Source organism: Ochotona curzoniae, unplaced genomic scaffold, assembly GCF_017591425.1.
Source record: "Ochotona curzoniae isolate NIBS_2020 unplaced genomic scaffold, NIBS_Ocur_1.0 scaffold_1037, whole genome shotgun sequence".
Lineage (NCBI taxonomy): Eukaryota > Metazoa > Chordata > Mammalia > Lagomorpha > Ochotonidae > Ochotona > Ochotona curzoniae.
In genome coordinates, this window is record NW_024467083.1 from 23,386,255 (window position 1) to 23,414,252 (window position 27,998).

Below are 27,998 nucleotides of genomic sequence, written 5' to 3' on the forward strand. Positions count from 1 at the left end.
CAGCCACACTCCAGGCAGAGGTACTATTGACCCACCTGCCCAGCAGGTATACAGGGAGCACTGGGGCTAGGCCAGTTACTGTGCTCCCTCTGTGCTCCTACTGTATTTGTCTCTTTCCTCAAAGAGAGGACAAACTTAGCCTCCCTTTTTCTGCCCTGCCCTTTAGCTCCCACCTTGCAGCACTGCACTGTTGACAACTATTAACTAGCCAATAGACAGACATGGAATAGGACAAATTTTGAAAAAGCGAACCTTTAAAGAATCAGAACTTTTTAACACTTCTCACTTTCGGTGTGGAAATCTTAATATCAACAGCACATCTTCTCTGTCTTCTCATACAGAAGTTCTGTAGATGGCATTTCATGTTGCCAGGTCCCACTCTGGCTCATCACCCTGCACCTCTGAACCTGTGATGTGGCCAACCACTCACGGGTGCTGTTGGCAAATGGAAAAGGCTTGGGGCTGAGAAGGAACCACTCCTTTCCTTGACCCCCTTTAGTAGTCCCTGGAGTCTCTCTGAGGCCACCTCTTTCCTTTCGGTTGATGTTTTTAGATTATATGGGGCTTAAGAATCAGAGATGAGGTTATCAGAATTGTAAACCAAGTGTAAACAGTATTTAAGTGATATTGTGAAAGTAAGCATAGGAGTGATTCATTTATGAAGTCTATTCCCCTTCCCCATTTTAGAAAAAATATTCATTTTCTTGTTTTGTAAATCAGACAGAAAGAAAGAGGGAAAAAGAGAGAGACACACAGAGAAAGATCTTTCAGTGCTCAGATGATCACAACAGCCAGGGCTGGACCAGCCTGGAACAAGGACTCTCTTCCATGTCTTTACTGTGGGTGACAGCGAGCTATTTACCTGGACCATCCTCCACTGCCTTTCCAGGTGCATCATCAAAGGGCTGGATTAGAAGTTGAGCAGCTGGAATAAGAACTGATGCCCATAAGAGATGTGGGCATTGCAGGCAGTTGCTCTACGTGCTATACCACAATGCCAGTTCCAGTCTGTGCCCTTGAAAGCACAAATTTGTACAATCTATTTCGTTGACCAGAAGCCTTTCTCACTGAACTCATTGTCTTCTCTTGTTAACTATTTTTAGTTGCATATGTCATGACATTTCAATTAGATTATTCCCTGGTTTGATTATTAATTTCTCAAGGACAACAATTTATTTACTAAGTATTTTTAAAAGATTTATCTATTTTTATTTGAGTGGCAGATTTACAAAGAGAAAAGGAGAGAGAGAGAGAGAGAGAGTGAGAGAGTGAGAGAGAGAGAGACTTTCCCATTCATTAATGACCACCCTAAATGGCCACAATGGTGAGAGCTGGGCTGGTCTCAAGCCAGGAGCCAGGAATCCTTCCAGGTCTCGCATGTGGGTACAGGGTTACAAGGATTTCAGCTATCCTCTGTTGATTTTCCAAGCCATCAACAGGGCGCTGTGGGTCAGAAGTGGAGGAGCTAGGACTCACACTGGCACCATGTGGGATGCTGGCGCCTAGGCAGAGGATTCGCCTGTTATGCCAATATACTGGCCCATGCTAAGTATTTTTTAAATTTTTAAAAAAAATATTATTTGAATGAGGAGAGAGAGACAGAGAGAAAGAGAGAGAGAGAGGAAGAGGGAGGCATTTTCTGTCAACTGGCTCACTTCAGTAAACGACCACATGGCCAGAGCCTGCCCAGATTGAAGCTAGGAGTGTGGAGTTTTCATTGCAGTCTTTTACAAGAGGGGCAAGGGCCCAAGAACTTCAGTCACCTTGCACTCTCCCAGGAGAGTTATTGGTAGAGAGCCGGATGGGAGGCAAAGCAGCCAGAACTTTTGGGATATCAGTATTGCAAGCAGCAGCTTAGCTCACTGCTAAACTCACTACTAATGCTAGCCCCTACTAAGTTGTTGTGGTTTTTAAAGATTTATTTATTTTTATTACAAAGTCAGATATACAGAAAAGGAGAGACAGAGAGGAAGATATTCCATCTGTTGATTCATTCCCCAAGTGGCTGCAGTGGCTAGAACTGGGCCAATCCAAAGCCAGGAGTCAGGAGCCCCTTCCAGGTTTCCCACATGGGTACAGGGTCCCAAGGCTTTGGGCCATTCTCAACTGTTCTCCCAGACCACAAGCAGGGAGCTGGATGGGAAGTGGAACAGCCAGGATTAGAACCGGTGGCCATATAGGATCCCGACACATTCAAGGGGAGGATTTCAGCTGCGAGGCTATTGCGCTGGACCTCTATTGTTGTTGCTTTAAAGCAACTACTGTGGGAGAAAGATGTGTGGTAGTTCTTAAAAAAAAAGTGATAGCAAGGATATGACATCTGAAGAATAAAGGAAATGAGAAGGGAAGATCACAATAAGAAGGGGAGCCACAGTGCTAAGGGAAGTCCCACAGAGGACTTTTCAATTTTCTGGTTGCTAGAACTGGAGGAGTCTGTGTGTGGTAGGAGGCATTTCCATTGCATCTTGTGGGTAGCATTCCAGGTTTTGGGAAAGCTGTGAGAATGGGTGCACACATGGATGGAAAGAAATGCAGGGCTAAGCAGAGTGTGGAGGGCTTCCGTAGGCAGCCCTGGCATGCCCAGTTGAGAGTGGGACAAATGGATGAGTGAGACAAAGCAGTGGCAGGGAGTGCCCAGAGAGTCCTCATTCTCCCGGATGCAGGTTAAACGGGAGACAACTTGATGTGAATGCCAAGCAAAGCTACACCACTTTGCAACAGGTTCCTGGAGCCACGGCAATCGTCCAGGTTACACTTAGTGCCTAAGAAGCTTGCAGGGGCTTCCCTTTTCAAAGACCACACTCTGGCCTGGATAGGAACAGTCTTAGCCACTGACTGGTACAGTTATTAACGTCATACAGTTTATCTGGGACCTTCCCACTCCCCTCCCCGAAAGCATCACCTGATGAGCTAACTAGTGGTAAGGACAGAAAGTGAACGAAATGACTTCCCATTACAATTCACCAAGAACTTGTGTATTACTTCAGGGTTATTCACGGGCCTCACCACTCAAGTTTGAAACCCCCCAGTCAGCTCTAGCTGACTTTTAAAATGAAAGAAACTGTTGCAGGGTACAAGTGACGTCACACCAGACATGTGTAAGGTTTATTAAGGAGTCTTTATTAACCAAGCTTGGTGATAACAGGGCTCGCTAGAAATAGCAAATCACAAATCCATATGGCAATCCAGTCAACCGAAACCCCTAAAGGAAACAAATGGTCATTCCCTTGAAGTCCATCCTTTAAGCTGAATACCTATGTCTCAGCTTTACCAACAACGTTATCTTAAGAGACATGCAATGAATAACCTGTGCACACTTACAAAGCTGCGGACATCCACCTTTCCCTGGCTTCCCTGCCCACATTCCACTGCTTCCATCCTCACCTCTCCTGGAACTCCTGATAGTACACACATTGCATCTTAGCATTGCTATCTTCACTGTCCCACCCAAGCAGTGAACAGAGGAGGGTGAGGAATACAGACACACAAGGGTCATGCTCAGGGGATACCTGTCCTTAGAGTCCATCTGTGGGAAGCCAGAGAGCAAACAGGCACTGGGCAAAAGTCAAAGTGCTAGAGTGTTGGAAGCACATTACATGACCAAGGGAGTGAGCCCTTCCTTATCGTGGTTCTTTATAGGGGCTTGTGAGGGGAGTGGTTACACAATAATACAATACTGTCCCTCTCAGGTTGCAGGTGATGATAGGTGAGAGTCACAGGCGGGCAAGAGGGAACACCTAGGTGTTGGGGGAGTGGCTTCCAAGCTAGTGATCCTAAACTAGCTGCCTACCTCACTAGGGAGACACTTTAAAAAAAAAAAAAAAAACAAAGCACCCCCTTTCTGGACCTGTTGTCTGATTCCTGTTCTGGTTGCCCAAGTCAGGAGAGGCTTCCCTCTGGAGCTGGCTGGAAAGTGATAGGATGGAGGTGTTGTGCAGGATTTTGAAATCCCCAGATAATCATCAAGTCTGAAGTCAGTGCTAAGGCATAAAGGTGGTTTACTCAGGTTCACCTAGGTCTCCCAGCCACCTCCCCTAGCCCAGCAGCGCTGGGTCGGGGAGGGGCAGCCACAGCCGAGGGAGGACAAAAAAAGAAGCGCAAGCCAGAGACAGCCAGAGCCCAAGCCCCCAGTTCTTATACATTTCAGGCTATTAGTTATACAGTCATGATTTAGCAGGCTTCTATTGGTGGATTTGAAATAAGCAACTTCCAAAAGGTACAAATCAATGAGCTATAGGGCGGTGGAGCTTATCAAACACCAGGAACCTCCTTCCTGAGGAGTGGTCTGCCTAGTGACCTGCCAGGTGTCCTGCCGGGTGTCACATAGACTATCAGGCCTGGAGTTCACACAGCCCCCAGCTAAGCCATTAAGGCAGAATCACAAAAGCAGAAGACATCTAGGTTCTTCAGAGGGCAGACGGCCTCAGTTGCCCCCAAAGGGCAGTGGAGCTTGGTGGCTAGGAGCAGTGGAAATCAGCTACAGTGGAGTTGAGTGCTTTTTTATTTTTAAGTTTTGTTTTTTTTTTTGAAAGACATTTACAGAGAAGGAAAGACAGAAAGATTTTCTATTCCCTGGTTCATTCCTCAGATGGCCGCAACAGCCAGAGCCAAGCTCATCTGAAGTCAGGAGCCAAGAGACTCTTCTGGGTTTTACACAAGGGTGCAGAGTCGCTAGGGCTTGGGCCATCCCCTGAGGTCACAAGCAGAAAAGTGAATGGGAGGTGGAGTAACAAGGACACAAACCTGTGTCCATGGGGATGCTTGCAGGTGGAGGATTACGTTAGGATTGATTGAACAGACAAGAAGATGCTTAATGGAGAAATGGTTTTATTAAACAACACTGTGGCCATCACCAATGCTTTTAGAAAGCCTTGCCCCAATCTTGCAGCCCCCCAGGCTTCCTGGGTCACCCAAAAAGCCAGGTGACAGAGCTCTTGTTACAAAGGCTAGGATATGCAAGTTTTTGTTAACCAGTATCTTGGAGGAGGCTAACAGCATTTAGGGGTGTTTTTAAAATGTTAATTAAAGAAATTCAAATCGGGAGAGCAACATTGCCAATGAACAAAGGGAGAGGGAAGGAGACAGTCTTGGGATTAGTGGGGCCTTCTTCTGTAACTGCAGTCACATACACTCAGCTCCTTCAGGATTAGCCTGTTTTGCCAAGGCGCCTCTTAAGGAGTAACCCTGGCAATACAAAATAAAGACATCAGGAAAAGCGCAATTGTTCATGAATACAGTTGCAAAGCATTTCTCTCTGCCATTGCATGCTAGCCCCTGTCAACAATTCTCACCACAATTCATCAAGGATTGGGATCCTCCGGGAAACAAAACCTCCAGAGGGATCTTGCCAAATCAGCACAAGGTCCTGCTTTTACAGACCTGTCCTTCTGGTGGTTTCCAGGAGGCTGAGATAAGGTTGAAGGCACCTACACTGCTAGGTGAGGAGGGAAAGGCTGGCTGCGGTGTTTCACACGGGGGTGGGTGGGTGTGGCTATCTGCTCAGTGCCCAACAAGTGTGTATGTGAGAATGGGTCCAGGGCAGTGCTTAAGCCGTGTGACAATATGGGCTTGGGGCGAGGGCGAGGGCAAACGCCCCTATATTTTGTGGGGAATTGTGTGTATGTGCCTGCCTGTGAGTGAGCTAGAAGGATGCTGTGGGCAGGGGTCAATCCCTGACCAAGTGTGTTGCGGTGTGTGCAGGTGCCAGGAGGGCGTGCTGCTGCAGCGGGTCAACATATATTCGCGTGAGCAAGTGTGTAAGGTTAAGTGGGTGTGCGGGAGAGGGGGGGAACGTGCGAATGTGAGCGCGTGTGCCTCCCCAAGTGTTTGAGAAGGGGGCGGCACCGGTGGGGTGAAGGGGCCTTGGCCGCCCCGCCCTCCGCTGCAGGTGGGCCGGGCCCGCGGCGGGGCTGGCAGCGCTCGCAGCTCTTGGCTCGCGGCCGCGCCGGGCTCGCAGGGCTGGGCTCGGGCTGCGGGGCGGCGCCGGGACAGGAAGCGGAAAGCAGCAGTGCAGCGGCGGCGGCGGCGGCGGGGCTCTGCCTCCACAGCAGCCCAGCGCAGGCCGCAGAGTCGGGCCGCCGGGAGCCGAGGCTGCGGGCCGGAGAGCCCGGCCGACCGGTGGGGAGGTGAGTCCCGCCGGGGCCTGGGCGCGCGGCTCGGCGGCGGCCCCTCGCAGACCTCCCGCGGGATGATGCCCCCTATCCTGCACCCCCTCGGCACTCCCACTCCACTGGACCTAGATCCCGGCTCGTGGGCCTGCTGCCTCTGGCCGGGAGCCTCCGCGACTCCTGCGGACCGTACCAGCTCTTGCTTCCCTGGACTCCACTCTGCTGCCATCTCTGCGCTGTGCGCTCCTCCTGCTCCACCCGCGCTCTCTGCCGCGCCCCATTCCCTTTGCTTCCAGCCCACGCCTCGGACTCTCCTTTCTCCCCCGACTGTCCTTTAGGGTGCGCGTGTGTGAGTGTCGGGGCGCGGCGGGCCGGCCGGTCAGCAGGCAGATAGGGGAATGGCCGGGCGTTGGTGGAGGCACCCGGCGGTTGGATCGGTCGTGCTGGGCGAGGGCCGGGCTTCTCTGCCTTGCGCTCTCCGGATCCGGGCGCGCACGGTGGTTCCCTCCCCGCCGCGGCGCTCCACCGGGGGCCGGCTGGCTTCTCGCCAGGCACCGGGACAGAGCTGGCCTGTGTTCACACCTCCCTCAGCAAACTGAGCCGGCCCCGGAGGCCTGAGGGGCTGGGAGGTGGGGTTGAGTCCCGTGGCGCATCGCAGAGCGCAACAGGCAGGTAGGAGTTTACTTTTAAAAACGCCGGGGTGGAGCACAGCCGTGCGGCGACTCCGCCCGAGGGGTCCCCAGCTGGAGGCAGTCCCGCCGCGCCGGGGCAGCCTTTGCCACCCGCGGGAACCTCATTTCCTCCCGCAGCCTTTGAACTACCCTCTTGCAACGCGCGCGGAGAAGTGTGAAGTTTTATAAAAACTTAAACGCGTCGGCGGTGGCGGCGGGAGTGGGCGGAGCCGCGGCCTGGTGGCGGGGCCAGCAACCGGGCGACCTGGGAGCCCCAGAAAATCCTCCGTTCCGGAGTCCCCTTTCCTGGGCAGGTATCATGGCCACTCCGCCCACCCCAGGTCCCGGGAGCCCCTCGGACTGCTTGGAGAGGCGGTGTTGGCGCTCTGGGAGTAGGATGATTGTTTAGCTGGCACGTGCATTTTGTTAAAAACCCTTTTGTGTGGTGGGAGTGGTTTGAAATGCATGCATTTTTATATACTTCTTGCAAAAGCTGGCAAGCTGTAAATGAAACCTCTGGTGTTTTCGCTGAGGTGTTTATAAATTTCACAGGATTGCGGAAAAACGAGTGTCACTTGCATTGCTAATTAACATGCTCCATCCTGGGGTGGGGTGCGTGATGACAAGGTTCCTGGGCCCTTCAGGTGAGATGGCAGAGGCCCATCTGAATCTGGGGAGACGTAATTAGCCACTTTATGGAACCACTAATTAGAGTTTTTAGGCGGGAATTAAATCAAATGTGATACAGTTGGGGCTTTGATTTGTGGGAGGAAACTTTTATTTGACAGTTCAAAGAGATGTCGCACTTCCGCTGTCCATGGGTTTTGACCTTCTCCAAACGTTTGTGTCTCTCTCCCTACAAGAAGGGAAAGCAGTGTGAGACTTTTCACTGGTATGGTGTCGGTTACAACTGCATTTGTCAGTAAAGCCAGAGGAAAAATATGAGAGTGGCATATTTGTAAAGGCTGCTTGCCAGGCAGCACATTTTTATTGTCTTATGTATTGAGCAACAGGATGAAACCCTAAAGGAAATGTGCAGTTTCCTTACCAAGCAACAATTCTATATCACACTTGTCTGCTGAAGGATAAATGGGTGTTGAGTGAAGCAGGCATCCTGCCTCTTCATTGCTGTAACACAGGTAGGGTCACTGCCCTGAGCTTCCGCGACCACTGAGGCTGGATGGGCCCCATGTCAGACTGCATTTGAAATCCTTTGGTCTGCAAGCTCCTAGGAATTAGATGCATGGGACACTGAGCCTGCCCGAGTAGGCATGGAAATTGCAATACCCACTAAAGGGTTGTGTGTGCTTTGGGACGAGAATGGTTGGCTATCTTTCTCAATGTAAGCAAATAATCTTGGTAGTTACTGTATTGCTATAAAGCTTCCACAGCTGAGATTACAGGTTCTGAGTCTAAAAGTTCCATCTGTGGCTCCAACCTTGATCAGCTTTGTGACTTTGATATCCTTAACTATAACATAAAGTTTGTATTATGTCTCCCTGAAAGTCTTTTTTTTTTTTTAAAGATTTATTTATTTATTGGAAAGTCAGATATACAGAGAAGAGGAGAGTCAGAGTGGAAGATCTTCCATCCAATGATTCACTCCCCAAGTGAGCGCAACGGCCAAAGCCAGGATCCAGGAACTTTCTTCTGGGTATCCCACACGGGTACAGGGTCCCAAAGCTTTGGGCCATCCTTGACTGCTTTCCCAGGTCACAGCAGGGAGCTGGATGGGAAGTAGAGCTGCTGGGATTAGAATCAGCACTCATATGGGATCCTGGGCATGTTCAAGACGAGGACTTTAGCTGCCAGGCCGTGCCGCTGGGTCCTGAAAGTCTTATTTTTAAGGGTTGAGATATGTTATGCAGATGACTTAAAACAGGGCCTCATATGCAAGAGGTGCTTTGTAATTGCACCATTTGTCTGTGAAACAAGGTCACTGTGATCGGGGATGACTTTACATGGCACGTGGTTTGGGCAATGCCATGCCATCTTCACTCAAGGTGGATAGAATTAGATGGGTTGATGGTATGTCCTAGCCAGAATATGTTGCTATTAGCTCTCTCAGTGTTGGGTGCAGATTTTGTGGTCTGTCCCCATTCATGTCCTCTTGTGTCTCACTTAGTGGTCAGCACTCATTGAACCTAGCACTACAGGACTTGCAGAGGAAGTCATGCTCATGAGATCTTGTTTCTGAAGCTTAAAATTCTAGCAGGGGACAAAGGCATTGCCCAAAAACAAATCCACACCCTGGAACCCCAGCCATGTTCACCATTCACAGCTCTTTAGAAGTCTGGACCCTGCCGCTGGAGGGGTTTCAGGTAATGAGTGATTGACTCCCAGCCAAGAATAATGATTTGGGAAGGTGAGCAGCAGAGATTGGCAAGACGGGTAAAGTGAGGTGGACATTTTTCTTGTTTGTGAACCAGCTCGTTATCATTGATTGATTAGAGCTCTGTGGCAGTAAGAGAATCTATTCGGGATGTCCCAAATGTCACAAGGCCTGTTCCTATTCACAGTGGGGTGCTGGGAGAGGCTCTGGGGTTTATGGACCAAGGGTTCAGCACAATGGCTCGTACACTTTGCCAGGTTTCTCAGGATCCTGCCTCCCAATGCCACAGCCTCCAAATAACCCCTCTGACACATTCCCCAATGTCCACTTCTACTCTGGGAAATGATAAATGGAAAACTACAAGAGATGGGATGGAAATTACCAAATTACTTCTTTAGGGTGAATAATAATAACTGTTAAGGGTGTACTAGCATAGACCAATGCAGTGTACCTAAGGTAAAGGAGACAGGGATCTTACTGCACACAAAAATACTCTTCTTAACCCAAGGGATTAACTGAGCAATAATCCTGGTTGACAGTTATCTGAGTGCTTGTGTGTGCTGGCTGTGTACTGAATGGTTTCGCCATGATGTAAGCAAGATAGAACTCTGTCTTTCCAGTTGGGGAAACTGAGGTTCAGAGATGTTGACTAACTTGCTCCAAGTTCGTGCAGCTCCTGGTGACAGTAGCCAGGATGTACTAATTTTCCGATTCCAGAACCTGAGCTCCTTGCTCTTCCTCTCTAGAGGGAAAGTTAACTCAACAAAATTACTTAAGTTGTCATTTCCCTTTGAGTACTGTATAATTAAAAACTACGTGTCTTGAGAAAAATGTTGGCTTCAAGATGTGTCAGTAATAATTAGTGGAGTGAACCCTTTAGCATTCCATCTGTGGCAAAGCTCGGATGTGTAGAGGAGACAGCAGCATGCTGCATGCCTCTCTCTTGGAAGTGGGTCTGGTACAAAGGGAGCAAATGGTTACTTAAATCGGTGGGCATCTGTACCCTATGCAGGGTGCCTCTGCACCCCCAGACCAGAACTCCTTTCAGTCACTTAATAGCTCTAGGCAGAGCTGTTGATGTTTTTATTGTGTCCTTTTTGGTGAAGGTTGGCGTGCGTTAACCACTGTCATTACCAGAACATATTATTTCCCTCGTATGATTTTCTTAATGCTGTGTTTTTCATTGAAGTTGTGGCCCAATATATTTTATGAGTAAACTCCTTCAGGGGAAGATTTGATTTGAGGCTGCTGCTCTGCACTGGTTCTTCATGTAGTCTGATAAATGAGGCTCGCTCATACTTTTTTGCCTAGGAATTCCAGAATGGAGGGCACTGCCACCCTGAATAAAGTAGCCTGTACATCGTCTTCCTGTACATCGTTTTCCTTGCTTTCATGCACTGCGGTTTGATGAACTCTGGTCCTGTCTTGGTGTTTGTCTCCAGCCCCTACCTAGCCATGTTGGTGCTGATAAGCTGATAAGGTGCTGGTGACTGGAGGAAGGGGCAGAATGCCCTAGGGCAGGGGCTGGCAGGTGCATTCAGTGCCACCTCTGCATCTCCTTTTTCATCTGCAAGACTCAGGATTTAAAATCGTGAAATAAGGTTTCTTCCCTGGTAGATCTGTGCCGGCCAATCCCTCACACATTCAACAGCTGTTCAGTGGGATGAGCCCATCATGGTCCAAGAGCCAGAGGAAAATGGGAACAGAAAAGTAGTTTCTGGCAGTCTGTTTTGGAGCCTTAAGCACACACATCAGGGTGTGATTGGAAGCGGAAAGTATGACTGAAAGTTGGAGTACCGGGTGCTGGCAGGGGCCTGGTTGAGGCCAGAGGGTCAGGAAAGAAGCAGGATCTAAACTGAGAGGAAATGGGCAAAAGAGATCACATGAAGGGTGAGTACCAACAGATGCACCTGCATATGCACTGCGGAGAGCCTGGCAGGGTCTCCGGGAGCTGGACTTGTGGATAGAATGCTGTGGATGTGGCAGAAGCCTTTGTATTGTATTCTAAATTCGGTGGGACACCAGGAGAGGTTTAAAGCAAAAAAGTGCCACTGCATTGAAACATAAAGGGCCATCCTGGTTGCTGACCAGTCTGAACTAAGGTGGCAATAGAGTGTTGTGGGGGCTCAGCATGATGGAGGGAGTTCCACATTGGAGAATCCATCTTTATACCTTTATGACTCCTTCTCTTTAAGGCCAGTACAGCAGCCTATCAGTTGATAACTCCATGAATTTGATTTCTTTTCAGGAGTTTATTGTCTTTCCTGATAAGGGATCCTTGTCATTGACCTTCTGTTAATTTCTTGTGCACACAAAGGAGTAGCTCATAAATACATCACTGCACTTGTGAACTTATGAATGTGCTTATCTATTAATGGGTTGGCCCAAATCACCCTAGGTAGAATCAGTTTCCCTCCTGTTACTTCACTTTTTTTCCTCACTCAGATCGATATCCATATCCAGAGAAAAGGTGCCCACCATGGTAGACCTGCTATGACTTAGAAGAAGGGGCTTGAGCCTTGTGCAGCTGGGTTAAGGGAGGGAATCTGGAGGCGTTGTCATGGTGGGGGAAGAGGATGACTGGGAACTGGGCAAGAGAGGACACAGGCTTCCAGGACAGGTGGGGCTTAGGCAAACGTGTGGGATGCAGGGGAGAGTATTAAAAATGGCACAGAGGGCCCAGTGTGGTGGCCTAGCGGCTAAAATCCTCGCCTTGAACGTGCCAGGATCCCACATGGGCGCTTGTTCTAATCCCAGCAGCTCCACTTCCCATCCAGCTCCCCGCCTGTGGCCTGGGAAAGCAGTCGAGGACGGCCCAAAGCTTTGGGACCCTGCACCCACATGGGAGACCTAGAGGAAGTTCTTGGCTCCTGGCTTCAGATTGACGCAGCACTGGCCATTGCAGCCACTTGGGGGTGAATCATCAGATAGAAGATTTTCCTCCTCTTTGTTTCTCCTCCTCTCTGTATATCTGATTTTGCAATAAAAAATAATTTTTTTTTTTAAAAAATGGCACAGAGTTGGATATCTTCAGTAGAGTGATGCTCTTACGTGGTCAGAGGAAAGACTAGGCCAGTGCATCAGAAACAACACTATGGATGATCAATATTCCAGTAGCAGCAAGATAAGCAGGCAGTGGGATTTGTTTCTCAGTAAGTGGTGGTTATGGGTGGTAGAGTCCTAGGGAGAGGTAGCATGTTGTGTGCCAGTTTGCAGGAGCTTATACCAAAGTAAACCCAGGAATGGACAAGACCAATGGGTTCTGAATGTCAAGGGGAGGACATAAAGAGTTAGAGGACAGCCAGCAAGCAGCAGGGAGCCTCTGCCACGGCAGGTGCTATGCCTTTACCATTGTGCTGCTTTAGTGCTGTGTGTGGCAAGGACTCACAGAGTGGCTGGTTGCACTCCGGATTAGGCCAGTAAATCATGGTGAAGGGGAAGGACAAGGATGTGCTCTTTCGGATCCTGGCTTCCAGGCTGCCTCAGTAGAGTACTGAGCATGGAAGGTGTGGGCTGAGTCAACTTGGGAATTGTGGGAGAGGAACCCACGAAGGATGTTGGTGTACTTTCCCTGGAGGATAGTGTGGGCCAGTGATTTCCTTTGAGGGACTTGCCTGAGGGTGCCTTCATGGCTAGACAAGGTTTCAAGGACCAAGAGTGACAGCGCTGTGGCAGAGGGGGAGGGACTGAAATGTAGGTCACCACCTGCTAGGACTTCATGTCAGGAGTCTCATGAACTCCTCAAACGGCTTCAGGCAGAGATAATATTAGTGTGACCTCATTTCACAGGAGAAAGAGGACCTGAAAGTCCCAGCTAGAAAATGCCAGGCTCACATCAACCCAGCCAGGTCTGCCGCACTGGGGGCACCTGCCCAAGAGCCCAGCAGTACATAGCATGAAATTACTTTCTGAGTGGAATGACTGATGCAGAGTTCTAGCTGCAGAAGCAGCAGCAGATGTAGGAGTCGTGAAGAGTTCATGATCTCTTTCCTGGACATACCAGCCTGGGAGCTAGCAGCAAGTGGGCAAGAGGGATAGGGCTGCTGGTGGCTGGATGGGCTGAACCTCCTGAGGTTGGTATCTGCCAAATGTAAAGCATGCAGGGGTGGAGGGGAGGAGGCAGGGGTGTTACGAAGAGGGAGTCACCCTGAGTGAGGTCAGAGGGCTGTGAGGCTGCAAGGTGCTGAAAGCCAGCTAGAGGTGGTAGAGAATGGCTGGAGGCAGCTTAGGGAGGACCCAGGTGAGCTGGGGAAGTTGGGTTGACTTCAGAGGCCTGTATGTTTTCCCATTTCACTTTTACTTCCCTGAAAAATAGGCTGCCTTATTTCCTTATTGTGGGATGGAAAACTGATACCCTCCCTGCCCCCCTAGCAGAAGCTGCCTTGTCCAGGCCACAGTTGGTTAGTGAGTGGTGGCCCCCAGAAGCCGGTCCACTGCTGCTGACTGCAGGTGAGCCTCACACTGCAAAGGCGGCTTTCCTGCTGGCTGCCGGCCACACTCCTGTTCAAGAGTCTGCTGCTGAGAAAGACCCGGAGAACCTGGGCTTTGGGAACCAGCATGGGCAGTAAGTGCAAGCCACACTAGCGAGCATTTACCCGGCTCATCCAGAATCCATGTTAGCTGCTGTCAGTAGGTCATCACCCTACATACTCCTGATATTTGCATTTCGCAGGTGGAGGTTCCAAGAGTTGTAATAATGTGGCTGAGCTCCCAGGCCTAGGAAGGGAATCCGGGTTAGAGTGGGAGCCCAGCTCCAGTTTCTGTATCTGCTTGCTTTCATCACAGCAACCCTGTGAGTTGTGTCCATTTGACAAGGGCAGACAGAGGAAGGAGTGTGAGAGGGCAAGCACCTTGTCTTGTGTTGTGTAGAGTGGCTACCCTTGGGCTAGCAGCCAGGCTATCCCAGGAGATGTGAAATGCTGAGTCAGGACATCTGAGACCTATGCTGGGGGGCAGACCTTGCAAGTGAAAGGCCCTTGGCTTTTAGAATGCATGGATCAGGGGGCCTTTGAGGCCCTGGGGGGTGTGTGGATGAGTGAGGACTGGCCAGCCAGATTCCTGTTCTCAAGCCTCTCACACAAAGTTGTTGGGGTCTGGAAGCTTGGCCCCTCCTGGTGGGGGGCAGGGAATGGCATTTACAACTCCTTTGTTTTTTCTTCACACTTCATTCCCTGGTGCTGTTTGCAGTTTAGGGGCTGTCGGGGGAAGGGTAGGGGACTGGCTGGAGGCAGATTCTCTGCTGGGCCAAATCTTGTTCTGCTCTGTAGCCGGGGTGCTGGGAGGCAGCACTACCGGGAGCTCAGTTTCTAGAAGCCAAGGCTTGGCGTGTGGGAGCTCAGGAATGTGCTTGGAAATGTTGCCAGTGGAGTTTTATTACAAAGCAGTGTCCAGTGAATACGTGGGGCAAGACCCAGGAGCTCACCACCAGTGTATCACCTGCCTTCATTGTTTGCTATCCTTTTACCCCTTGTCTGGGTCATGTCCGTTCAGCCTGTCTCTGAGCCTGGGTCTTGCTTTGTTAAGTTTACTATTATTTAGTGCTATGTGATAAACGTTTCTGCTCTTTTTCATTAGCATTTGCAACAAATAGGTGATATTGCTTTGGAAGGATGAACCGTGTTTCCTAACTCCCTTGTTTGGGGGCTATTAAGGTGATTTCTAGCTTTTTACTAGTATATATGATGTGGTAATAATCATTTTGCTTTTAAAAAAGAAAAGAGAAAATAGTTCCCAAGTATTTATTCTCAGAGTTTTTGTTGCTGGAGGAGAGAATCTGAGACATTGTAAACTGGTTTGGATGTTAAGGCCATATTCCTTCAAAGCCGCTTCCCCAAGCCCATTGGCGGTGGGGGCTGGGCACAGCAGGTGGGGTTGCTGGGAGGAAGCGTGGTCCAGCACCTGGGCCCAGGAGAGCAAGACTGTGTGCAGCAGATGGGCCACAGCAGGTCACTCCTGTGATGGGGACTCTGCTCCTTGGGCACCTGTGCTCCCTGCCCCGCAGGCCAGAAACCTGCCTGGCTGGAGGACTTAGAGAGGAGGTTGCTTTCTGTCTTTCAGCCCCCTGGAGATGGATCGTGAAGACTGATACCTGTCTTTTTCCCTTTCCCCAGAATTTGCTCCTGTTGAAGAGGGGCTGGCCTCTGACTCCCAGACTGTGCAAGGCGCGGGGAGTCTCGTCGGTGCCATTCCCTACCTCTCAGAAGGACCAGTACCTGCTTCCTCATCAAGAGCAAGTTCTGCATTGCTATGGATACCGAATCCACTTACTCTGGATATTCTTACTATTCCAGTCATTCGAAAAAGTCTCACAGGCAGGGGTATGTCACTCTTCCTTTGGGGGAAGCCTGCAGGCCTTTGGGGGTTTCTAGATCCCCTTTCCAACAATGGCATGGACTGTTGGAGTGGGAGAAACCGAGCTGTTAGAATATGGAATATGCAGTGGAGGGAACTACCCTATCAGTTCCCATTTTGTAGCCATTGTTAGAGTTGATGACTTAATTTCTCACCTTTGGTTTTTAGTTAAAGCTCCTCCCTGCAGAGGAAATGGCTTGTCTTTCTAAGTCAGTTTCCCCAGAGTTTTGTAAAGAATGGTAATGCAACTTGTTGTTGTTTGTAGAAGTGTTAATTGGTTGCTTTTCACCCTTAGCAGCTGACCTGTCTATTTTGCACCTGAGTTCTCCCACAGGGAACAGGTGGGATGGGTCTGGTGCCTGCTTCTCTTAAGACTTGTCTTCCCAGTGAACAGGTCTGCATTTTGAGAATGCTGTGTTGGGTGAGGGAAGCCAGAATCCACCTCATGCGCACAAGGAGCAGGTCTGCACTGGTGTACAGAGGGCCTGCTGCATGACTCACCTTCATAGTGTTTACTGAGAAGAGCCAATGATTGCACAAAGAATTGGATAGTTGGCACTTGACTGGTATATCGGTAAACCCACAGTGTGGCAAGTTGCCTAGCTAGTCTCAACTGTGAAATGGGTACCAGCCCCCCTTGCAGACTTGTTGAACATTCACTGAGTTATTGAATGCAAAGTTTACTGCATGATGATAGGGCGTCACTCACCTGCAGCTGCCCTAATGCCAGATGGCCTTGGCATGGCAGTGCCATCTGCAAAGAAAGCCCACTTGTCACAGCCCCGCACTGGCACAGGTGCGGTGGCTGCAGTCATGTTCCCCTGAGTGTGCAGTGCTCCCCAGAAGCAACTGGATTCTAAGTGGGGTGCTAGTTGACTTCCTTGTGTGGCTGTGTGTGTGTAGAAAGAGGTGTGGCAATATGGACTCCAAGCTGCCACGCAGTGGTCCTTGTAGCGTGGGAGCTCAGCCCAGAGGTGACTTATGGGGACTTCATTTGGACTTGATTGTTTTTTTCACAAAGAAATATTTCAAAATTTCTAAAAAGAGAGAATGGAATAAGAGATGTAAACAAAAAGTTTTGAAAGACATGTAATGACAAGAGAATGTGTTCATGAGCCCAGGTTATGAATAACACAAGATTGGAAACCTGGAACTTAGTAACTGTGTACACAACACAGTAAAATGGGTGTTTGCATAGGGACACCCCCTCCCCCTTGTCTCTGAACTTAGGAGAAGCAGCGAAAGTCTTCTATCTGCTGGTTCATTCCCCAAATGGCTGCAACAGCCAGTGCTGGACCAGGCTGAAGTTAGGAACCAGGACTTTCTCCAGGTCTCCCATGTAGTGCAGGGGCCCAAGTCCTTGAACCATCTTCTGCTGCTATTCCAGGCACATTAGCAGGGTGCTGGATTGGAAGTGGCCATATGTGATGCCAGTGTTGCAGGTGGCAGTTTAAGTCATGTGTCTTAGTGCTGACCCCCATGTCTTGCTCTAAGAGGGTTGTCAATGAGCTCCTGTTGGATCCCAGATAAGCCTGTCTAAGCAGGGGACATGGAGGAAACATGGAAGTAAGGGTGCTACTAGGAGCACCTGTAATCTGAGGCCAAAACCCAGAGCCTGGGGAAGTCCAGGGCCCCTCTTGTGATGCAAATTTAATCACAGATCTCAACCTGTGAGAAGTGAGCACTCTTTTTTTTTATAAAGATTTATTTATTTTTATTGGAAAGTCAAATGTACAGAGAGGAGGAGGAGCAGAGAGGAAGATCTTCTGTCCGATGATTCACTCCCCAAGTGACTGCAGCGGCTGGAGCTGCGCCAATCCGAAGCTAGGTGCCAGGTGCTTCTTCTAGATCTCCCACGCGGGTGCAGGGTCCCAAGGCTTTGGGCTGTCTTTGACTGCTTTCTCAGGCCACAAGCAGGGAGCTGGATGGGAAGTGGAGCTGCTGGGATTAGAACCGGTGGCCATATATGGGATCTTGGCACATTCAAAGTGAGGACTTTAGTCACTAGGCCAACACGCTGGGCCCGTGGTGAGTACTCTTTACCAGATGACTTAGTCAAAACGGGGCAGGGATGTTTGAAAACAACCAACCTGTGTTCCTGAGAGAGCACCCTGCACCATAGACTGAAGAAGGAGTTTGCCAGGGCTATGCTAGGCCCTGATGCTTCAGGCTTCTTGGGTCTCTTGGAAGTTAGCAGGGCTGTGCTCCTGGTGTAACCCTGACTCTGCCTTTCCATGAAAGTGAAACACAGATCTCCCTGCACCTCTTGGGACTGGTGTGGGAAGTATGTGGCACCTGTTCGCACAGGCTGTGCCTTTCAATCAGTTCCTGGATACCTGCTTTGCCTAGAGCTCAGAGTGAGGAGGTCTGGGCATTAGGGCTTTGTAGGCATAGTCCAGGGTTCTTTAGAAAACAAAACCATGACCCCGCAAGGTGGTTCTTTGACTGCAATCCGTGTCAACTGCAGTGACTGTAGGCAGAGGTTATAGTCTATAGATGGTGCGTGCTGTGGAGTATATGTGCCAAGGAGGGAAGAAAGAAGGCTAAGTGATGACTGTACAGGGCCTGGGAGCCGCCTGACCCTGGGTTTGGGATCTCAAGAGCGTCTCTGCGAAGGCTGCTCTGCCGAGGGAATTGTCCGGAACTGAATGGAAGTGTAGGCAAGGGTTGAGAAGAGCCGGCTTCTGGCAATTGTATACCCTGGCATAATGAAGGGCACCTAACTTGATATGCTTTGACATAGTGATCACCTAGCAGGACTGGTCGGGTGCCGAGTAGGTGACAGATAACTCCTGGCAGGGAGGTCAATGGCCTGGTTTTGCGACGCCTGCAGTCTCCAGAGGGTATCTAGTGAATGTGGTGGGAAAATGGTGCAGACTCCAGCCACCCTCGTCTAACCTTTGGGTTTGGTGTGCAAGTTTCCTGATTTAACTACTGCAACTGCCAATAGTGTCAATGACCATTGTGTGGGTGCCTTTTAGTGTCCTTGTAGTCGTTAACCTTTCAGCCTTATAGCACTCCTGGAATGGTGGGGGAAGTGGTCCCATTTCATAGGTCATGACACTGAGGCACAGAGAGGCAGTGCTGCCAGCCTTTTAGTTAGTTACAAGGTTCCCTTCTTAGGTTCCAGGCCTCCACTTGCTGCTCCTTTGGAAAAGAAGTTCCCCATTTTGAATGAGAAATGTAAGGTCACTCGTGTGACTAAAGCATGGTCCTGTGGAGAGCGGCGTGGGCAGTGGAGGCTACTTCAGCATCAGTGGGACCTGCGCCCAACCTCCCTGCCGCAGCCAGGATGGAGAGCCAGCAGCCAGCAAGCCCCGGCAGCGGGCAGGAAGGACAGGTAGTGGGTGGTGGTAGAGAAGGAAAGGGAGGAGTAACCGGTGGGGCTGGCTTTCCCCAAATAGACCATGGGCCAACAGCAGAGTCAGGACTAAACAATCTCCCCAGGAAATGCTGACTGTAACCCGGTGTGGGAATCGGCGTGGGAATCAGGGCCGCTCTCACTGTAGGAGGGGGCGGGTATGTTTACAGCAGCCCCCAGGGCTCAGCTCCAGGTGGGGCCTGAGCTGATACACTGAGATACACACGTGGGTCCAGATAGGTGCCCAGGCCTCCTCCATGATGACACTTGCTGTTGCCACCCCCTTGTATACATGCACAAATACATGTACCTCTGCCTGCACAAATATATTTTTCAGATGGGTAGATTCAGAGATAAGATACCACCATCTGCATGACTAACCCCGCTGCCCAGCCGAGGCACACTAGTGAGCTCGATCACACTCATGGAACTGGAAAGCCGTGTCAGCATACACGTGCTTTTACCTCCTCCCCACCCCCGGGAATTTTCCGCTTGTTTCTTTCCTGATTTCCTATTTCCAGATGGGCTCTGTGCACTATGTAGCTCATCAGTGGGGACCCTCTCTTAAGTTACAGCATCTGTAGGCACAGGAATGAGCATCTGGATGCATGCTTACTCCAGTGAAGGAGCCGCGTGCCACTCACAGTGCTGCGCGCTGCCAAGCACCAAATGCAGTGTTGTTGTTGGATGTTGGTATCGAGTCCTGGCTTGGCTCAAAGGTCTGCCTGGAGTGGTAATTCAGGACCAGTAATTTCTATAATAGCTGCACATCAGGTCTTTTTTAAAGGAAAGATTTATTTATTTGATTTGAAAGAATTTGAGAGGGAAAGACAAAGAATTAAGGGGAACTTATGTTTGCTGCTTTACTCTCCAGATGTCTGCAAAAGCCAGATCTGGGCCAAACCGCAGCCAGGAATCAAGCTTTGTTGGAGTCTCCCACCTGGGCAGCAGGGGCCAAACACTTGTGCTTTCATTTGCTGCCTTTCCGTTAGCAGGAAGCTGGTTGGGAAATGAAGGAGCTGTAACACAAACTGGGATGCTTATGGGATGTTGGAGTTGCAAGTGACAGCCTTATCCACTGTGCTACAGTGCTGATCCTGTGTGTCAGTTCTTGACAATAAGACCCATGCAAACAGCATTACACCTAGTTCAGTGCTGGTGTGAGTCAGGAAGATGCACTTTATACCTGCCTCTCACTTGACAGTAGGTGGAAGATGTCAGCCTTGGCCATTGCTCAGCCAGGGTTACATCAAGCTGGCCAGAACCTTTCTCCAAGCTTCATCTGCTTACTACTCTCTTAAAATCTTAACAGAGTAACACTGAGCATTGCGACGTGGTATGGCTGAGCATGAAACTCATGGATCCCATTGCTGAGGTGCTGCTATGGCTAGGGCATTTCACACAAAGGCAGACTCCCAAGCTGTGCTCCCCTGAAGCCCTTCCCAGGAGCATGGCCTCTGAAAGCCTTGGAGAACATGTCGTGCACTGCGGTCCACATCTTGGTCGCCTGAGCTGCTGGTGTAAGAGATTCCTAGCATCTCTTTGTGTATGCATCCAGTAGGTCTGCAGCCCAGGTGGTAGTTGTGCACACTGAGGTTTGAGAATCTCTGGTTTCAGCTTGCAGGCCCTAGAGGACAGGAGAACTGCCTCGGCTCATCAGAGAGGAGGTTCTTACCTGGGTTAGCTACGTATCACCAGGAGAATGACCAGACATTCATCTCACATTTGGCCGCTCTTGGGCCCTTTCAGGGCCAGGCTGGGTCAGTTGGGCCCTTTCGGGGTCAGGCTGGGTGGGTTGGGCTCTTTTGGAGCCGGCTGGGTGAGTTGGGCCCTTTCGGAGCCAGGCTGGGTCGGTTGGGCCCTTTCAGAGCCAGGCTGGGTGGGTTGGGCCCTTTCGGAGTCAGGCTGGGTGGGTTGGGGTTTGGGTGTATACTGGATGCTTCTCCAGCTGCTTTCTTGCATTGGCAATATTTGGGCCCCTGGCAGTTGGCACTTGGTGAAAGAGTTTGGATGTCCACTGGAATTTGTACTGTCACAGGATTTGACCCATGGGAGTAGGGAATTGATAGAAGGGCAGGTTAGCTGAGCATGTGACCTGGCTGTTAGCCCAGAAAGAAATGAATTGAATGTACTCAGCAAACGGGAGAGAGAAGAGGTGCCAGCCTGGGTGGCCACCGCAGTGGGTCTGGTGAAGGCAGCCATGCTTCTCCTGTGGCTTCCTCTGGAGACCAGCCCAGTCCATGGGAAGTCTCCACATTTGTGCCTTGCTTCTCTCCATGAGTAGCTTCTGAAAGGATTGCATTTGACAACCTGGGGCCAGATGCACAGCTCGGTGCTATCTAAGATCACAGTCCAGTGGTTCCTCTTCAAAGGCATATCCCGTAACTTATGGTTTATCTAAGGTGAGGATGAACATCAGACATACTTGCTATCAGATATGCTCTCAGATATTCCAGCTGCTTTTCAAAATAACATAGCCTAGTGGTTTTGAATAAAGGTCCTGTCTCTAGCGTTGGACTCACATCTTACTCTGTAACTTTGGCAAGTTGTATAAACTCTGCCAGCCTCAGTTGCTGTATCTGTAAAATGGGATACCTCTTGGTCATTTAGGGTTATTAGGATTGAGTGGGGTCAATCTAGTAGGGCAAGGAGTGCACTGGTATTATTGAACTTGTGTGTGGTTGGACTGTTCTCTGTCCTAGAGTCCTGCTGGAAACAGTTCACCTTTGCTGACCAGATTGCGTCCCATTTCTGGATTTGAATTTAGCAATAAATTGGGATCTGTTAGACTCTAGGGCTAGAGCCAGCGCCCCTGAGTGGTTGTCTGTAGCTGGGGCAGCCTCCTGAGGAGGTATTGATAAGGTCCAAAGTCGACAAGGAATCTGTGTGGTTTTGGCTTTGTTCTTTTTACTTTCTTTCTTAAGTCCATTAATCTGAAAGGCAGAATAACAGGGAGAGGGAAGAGAGAGATATTGTCCATCTGTTGCTCACTCCCCAAATGTTCACAACAGCCTTGACTGGCCAGGCTGTCGTTCTGAGCCTGGTACTCCCTCTCTGTGTCTCCCATGTCCGTGGTAAGGACCAGATCCCTTGGGCCATTAGCTGAGCTGGATCAGAAAGAGCAGCTTGAACTTTTGCTCCCACACCCCATGCTGGCTTTGTACCTAGTGACTTAACCCATTGTGTCCTAGCTTCAGCCCTTTGTTATTAAGCTAGTATAGGTTAATAGGAGAAATGTGCATGGAATGATAGGGAATGTGTTGTGTTAATAGTCCCATTTAGCTGTCTTTTCAAGGCACACATGCTCTTATTTCACAAAAGTCAAGTCACCGTGTTTTGCCACTGGCAAGTATTAGCAATGATAGTAACTACTGAGGGTTGAGCACTTCCTCCATGGCCTTGCAACGAGCACATCTCCGTGTGGGGTCATCATGTTGCCCATTTCACACTTAAGCAAACTGAGGTGTTCAGAGGTAAAATAGCTTGTGCAAAGTCACACATCCAGGAGACCTGTTTGTCTCCAAAATCTGCATATGCAACGATTCTTCCCTCCTGCCTGGGAGACCTCTCAGAGGCAGGAAGTAGGACTGATGTCAAGGTGGTCTTTAGGGACAAGAGGGAACTTAATGACTCTTGCTGATAAAGGGAGGTCTCTGGTGGGGCAGCTGGAGGAAGGGTGTTAGTCTCCACAGGTGGTTATTGACCAGTCCATGCACTAATTGTTTCCTTTTGTAATTTCACGATGGATCTATGGCAGGCTGTTCTCAGTCACCCTGGAAGACCACCCAGAAGGTACATGGGGTAAAATGATGCCCCAGCCTGCTTGGCTTAAAAGACCTGTAAACTCACGCTAACATACATCCTGATAGTTTTCGGTGTCATTTGTCCTGGCTTTGTTCTGTGGCTGGTGTTGAGTTCAGAACCTGTGGGAATAACTCTGAGTTTTGAACTTGCAAGAATAAAAAGTAAATGAATCTCTGTACTAGTTTAGCTTTTCTCTCTTCTCTTCTTATCCAAAGGTTTAGGGTATCAGTGTGTCCCAGATTTTCTTTCTTTTCTTTTTCTTTTTTTTCCTTTCTTTCTTTTTTTTTTTTTTGGATGAACTATAGATATTCTGTGATGCCCCAATTTTAAAAAGCCCTAGGCATTATGACAAAGAAGGTTAAGCCACTGCCTGCAGCACTGGCATTTGGCAAGCAATATCAGGGTGCTGTTTGAGTCTCAGCTGCTTCATCTGCAGTCCAGCTCTCTGTTAATACATTTGGGAAGGCAGCAGAGGCTGGTCCAAGTACTTGGCCCCTGCCACCCATATGGAGTTGCTGATTCCTTCATCCAGGCTCAACCATTGTAGCCATGTCAGGACTGAGCCAGTAGGTGGGAAATCTCTTTCTCTGTCTCTTCTTCTCTCTCTCTCTCTCATCTGCCTTTCAAATGAATGAATTAATATTTTTAAAATAAAAATCCCTAGAGGGGTCAGAATTGGCAGTGCATCAGGTATGCCTCCACCTGCAACACTGGCTGGTATCCCATATCCAAGTGCCAGTATTAGTCCTGGCTGTTCCTCTTCTGATCTAGCTCCTGAGAATGTACCCAGGATGGCAGCAGAGGATGGCCCAAGGACTTGGGCCACTGCTACCCATGTGGCAGACCTGGACCGAGTTCCTGCCTCTGGTTTCAGTGCAGCCCAGATGTAGCTGTTGCGGCCACTCGGGGAAAAATTAGTTTAAGCAGCATATAGCCATATCAAAGGCAGTAATTAATACAATAAAGTGTGCCTTAGCTCCAGAAGTTCTGAAATTACCATTTCATGTTTCAGAAAGCATTCAATCACTATTGGTTAAGGAATAGTGACAGCCTTGGAATGACAGACAACGCCAAGTGGGGAATTATGTTCAGTTTTGTCTGTAGATTTTTTTTTAAATTCAGAGTGAAATTTATAATATGTTTGATAAACCAGTGAGTTCTATGTGGCATAAGTTAATTCTGTTTCCTTTTTTTTTCTTCCAGAGAGAGAACCAGAGACAGACACAAATCACCCCGAAGTAAAGATGGCAGAGGGTCAGAAAAATCTGTCACCATCCAAGCCCCCACTGGAGAGCCCCTGCTGGCAAACGATTCCACCCGCACGGAGGAAGTCCAGGTGGGGATGGGAGGCAGCCCACAAGCACAGTACCACTCGACCCGGCCTCCCTTCTGTAAACGTTTTCTTAAGTCTTGTTGCAATAGGTTCTCTTGGGCTTTTGTCTTTATTTTTCTAGCATGTTAATTAGTTTATGTCTCAGGGTTTCTTGTTGGACTAAGGAAAGCTGGCCTGCCATTGGGTGGTTTGGGAATTCTCCTCAGTGTGATTGGTTGGCCTGTATCTGTCCTGCCATTGGGTGGCTTGGGGATTCTTTCGAAGTATGATTGGTTGGCTGGCTTGGAGTGGTGTTGAAAAGAAGCCAGCAAGGTCGTTGACAAGGCAGGGCAGGGCAGGGAAAAGCTACAGGCTAGAGTCTCCTGAGACCCATTCCAAAATGAAACTGTGTAGGAGAGGGAAGGAAACTTGCTCTCCAAAAAACTGTAGTGTTTGGAAGAGAAGGAGAGAGGGTAGGAGGGCTCAGGCTGGGCATTCCTGTAAGATACATGCAGTGAATCAGGGGCTGCACGCCCCCCGCCTCGGGAGGGAAGCATCGGGAAATGCAGTAGCAGCTGGAGATAGCAGTCTATGTTGTACCTCAGCGCCAAGGCCATTGATGCAGTGAAGCAGTACCTGCAAAAGTGGAAAAAGCATTTTATTCCTCAGCTCAGAGATGATGGTGGCTCAGAAACACAGGGACTTCGTGTCATTCCTCGTCTTTGCAGTATTTAAGAAAAGCTATGGGCATGCAAATGTCATATGAAGCCACTCTGCTTTGAAATAGTAGCAGATTAGTATACTTTTACAGAAACTGTCTTAGTGTCTGGCATCCCATGCTAGTTATACTCAGAAGTGTGTTTACCTGCCCTCTGCACTTCCTGCAGCACTTGCATGCCCAGCCTTGCCTCTTGGCAACAAAGCAAAGAATGCACACACAGCTGTAAAGAGAAAGGGATATAGATAAGCATGTATCTGCACACACCCATAGGAACACAGATGTGCATTTGTTAACAGATGGATGGACTAACATTGCCATTTCTTGGAGCACATCAGGTGCTCTTGAAGCCCAAACCTGTGGTTTTGGACTGAATGTGGAGTTTGTTCAGTAGTGAGCACACACCTGTAGTGCTGGTGTGCTGTGTGGCAGTCATGGATGGCTCTGACAGGTTGGATGGATGGAAGGGTGGGTGGTAGATAAGCAAGTGGTTTTGTGGATGGGTGGATGACGGGATAGTGGATGGGTGGGTAGGTATATAGATGGATGAGTGGATGGATGGGTGGGTGGGTCCTTGAGTAGATGGGCCGGTAGGTGAATGGGAGGTTTGGTCCATTAACAGATGGATGGGTAGAAAGATTTCTGGGTAAGTGCATAGAAGGATAAATAAACAAGCTGATGGATTGGCAGGCCCATGCATAGATGGGTGGATGGGCAGGTGATTGGATGAGTGGCTGGCTGATTGGTCTTCACAGAAGTGTTGGTGGCCTCTGTGAAGGCATTACTGGTTTTGGCAACTTCTCCCCTGTGCACACTGAGAAGCTGTGTTAGGAGGCTACTGGTATTTACAAAAGGAGGTTATGGTAGGAAAAGCATTGAAATGGGCATCATAGTGTCAACTTGGATAGTCACAGGAGATTAGATTTGAGGAGCTGAGCTCTTTTTGCTATAAGAGCCTCAACCTTGTGAGTGCCTTTTGTACATTTTTGAGGTGCAGATACAAATTCTTAAACTGCAAGAGGACTTGGTTAGCAACTTTCTGGCAGGAAGATGGATGAGTGGCTAAATCAGCGCAGTGCAGTAGCTGATAAAATGCCCACAAGCTAGCCAGTGACAGTTAACTTCAGCATTGATTACCAGCTGAGTATTGGGCTCAGTATAAACCATGGTATCCAGCATTTGTCTTCACTGAGAGTGGTAACAAGTCATTTTCTGTAACTCGCGAATTCACCTGATGCTAAAGCATGCTTGGATATCTTTGAATTTGCCGCTATTTTTTCCCTTGTTGATGTATCTTTTTTTTTTTTTTACAAAAATTACCCAAATTTACATACCTGAGGCTGGAACCAAGGTTTGAAAGGCTAATCCTCCACCTTCAAATGCCAGTATCCCATATGGGCACCAATTCATGTCCCAGCCATTCCACTTCTCATCCAGCTTCCTGTTTATGGCCTGGGAAAGAGGTAGAGGATGACCCAAGTACTTGAGACCCCGCACCCACCTGGAAGACCCGGAAGAAGCTCCTGGTTTCAGATCAGCTCAGTTCTGGCCATTGTGGCCATTTGGGGAGTGAATCTGTGGATGGAAGATCTTTTCTACTCTCTCCTTCTCTCCATAATCTGTTTTTTCAAATACAAATAAATAAATCTTTTAAAAAAATAAATTTGCACACCAAAAACAGAACAGAACTTAAATTTAGTTTGATGAGTGTTCACAGTTGAATAAATATTTCCATCATCCCAGAACATTGATTCTCTGGTCTCTGTCCCACCCACACTTCTCCACGGCACTCAATCTTCAGTTTCTGTGCGTGAAGATTAGTTTTGGGATTGAACATAATCAGAGTCATGTGAGCTTTTCCCATCCAGCACAGTGATGTTGACAGTTCTCAGTTGGTTCAACAGTTGAATCAACTTCAACTTGCTGCTATCTCTCCAGTTGGTGGTTGGACATTTGGGTTCCTCTGTCTTAGCTTTTGTGAGGGAAACTTAAAAACCTTCTTACAACTGGTCCTTTGTGAACCTGTGTTTTCATATGAACCCTACCTGGGAGTGGGATTGCTGGGCTGTGTAGTGAAGTATCTGAATTCAGGGGAAACTGCCAGGCTTCCAGAGGTGCTGTACCAAGTGTGCATTTGTACTAGCAGTGTCAGGCTGTCGTCTTAAGTAGTAATTCCTCTTATGTGATGTGAAACTATTAGCTCCCCAAAGTGAAGGGCTCTTGGTTCACAGGTCAGGAGCTCTGCCTCCAGAATCACTTCTTGAACATGTTTTATAAGTCATGAGTTCCCTAGTCATTTCTATAGTTGATTATGATAGAGCTCTTGTTTTGCCAGTTCAGCTATTAAACTAAATTCTTCTAAGTTAGTGCTATTTTCACTTAGCTAACCACTGCATATGGCTACTTTTTTGTGTGAATTAGATCACATGCAGTAATTGTTTTAAAAAATATTTTGTGAAATGCAGATTTGTGTATGCATTTGCAAGGTAGAGCCACAGAGAAAGGGAGAGAGAGACAGAGATCTTTTGTCTGCTAGTTCACTTCCCAAATGGCTGCAACAACGGCAGGGCTAGGCCAGATTGAAACCAGGAACCCAGAACTCAGTGCAGGTCTCTATGGGAGTTGCAGGGTTCCAAATACTTGGGCCATCTTCTGCTGCTTTGCTAGGTGCATTAGCAAGGAGCTGGGATCAGAAGTGAAGGAGCTTGGACTGGAGTCTGCACTCATGTATGATGTTGGTTTCATAAGCATTGACTTCATCTGTTTTGCCACAGCCGTGGCCTCTTTGGAGCCCTTTTGGTTTTACAGTGTCTTCTTGCTGTATGGTTGCTTTGGATGGAATCATAGTTGCCAGTAAAGTAGCAAAACTGTTTTAAATGCTACTAACTGGATCGCCTTTAAAAATAAACTCATTGTTCCAAACTACTTAGAAGTTTAGAGAAAACAAGGCACATTTTAATGATCCTGGGCTTTCTTGTGCCCTGGATGTTTGCTTTGTCATGGACATGTGCATATTGGAAGGAGTTTTGGAACTATACTGGCCACAGGAAGATTCTTGAATTCGCTTAGAGTGGTCACTAATAAATGTCGTTGAGGGACTGGTGTTGTGGCTCAGCGAGTTAAGCCACCACTACCTGTGATGCGGGTATCCTACCCACATGAGCACAGGTTCATGTTCTGGCTGCTCCACTACTGATCCAGCTCCCTGGGAAAAACAGCAGAAGATTCCCAAGTATTTGGGCCCCTGCCATCCTTGAGGGAGACCTAAATAAAATTCCTGGTTCCTAGCTTTACCCTGGCCCAGTCCTGGCCATTGTGCCCTTCAAGGGAGTGAGCCAGCAG

The 27,998-nt window shown here is 48.9% G+C and overlaps 1 protein-coding gene across 2 annotated transcripts in view; it reads left to right on the forward strand.

The window, feature by feature from the left end:
* Positions 1-6,015: 6,015 nt before the first annotated feature.
* VANGL1 (VANGL planar cell polarity protein 1) overlaps positions 6,016-27,998 on the forward strand; it is a 47,248-nt gene continuing 25,265 nt past the window's right edge. The window contains exons 1-3 of one of the 2 annotated variants that reach the window (XM_040998921.1): positions 6,016-6,125; positions 15,221-15,427; positions 23,830-23,962. In XM_040998921.1, coding sequence (XP_040854855.1) covers positions 15,357-15,427; positions 23,830-23,962 — 204 coding nt within the window. In that variant the 5' untranslated portion in view covers positions 6,016-6,125; positions 15,221-15,356. The remainder of the gene's footprint in view (positions 6,126-15,220; positions 15,428-23,829; positions 23,963-27,998) is intronic. The other variant, XM_040998922.1, reaches the window with a different exon arrangement.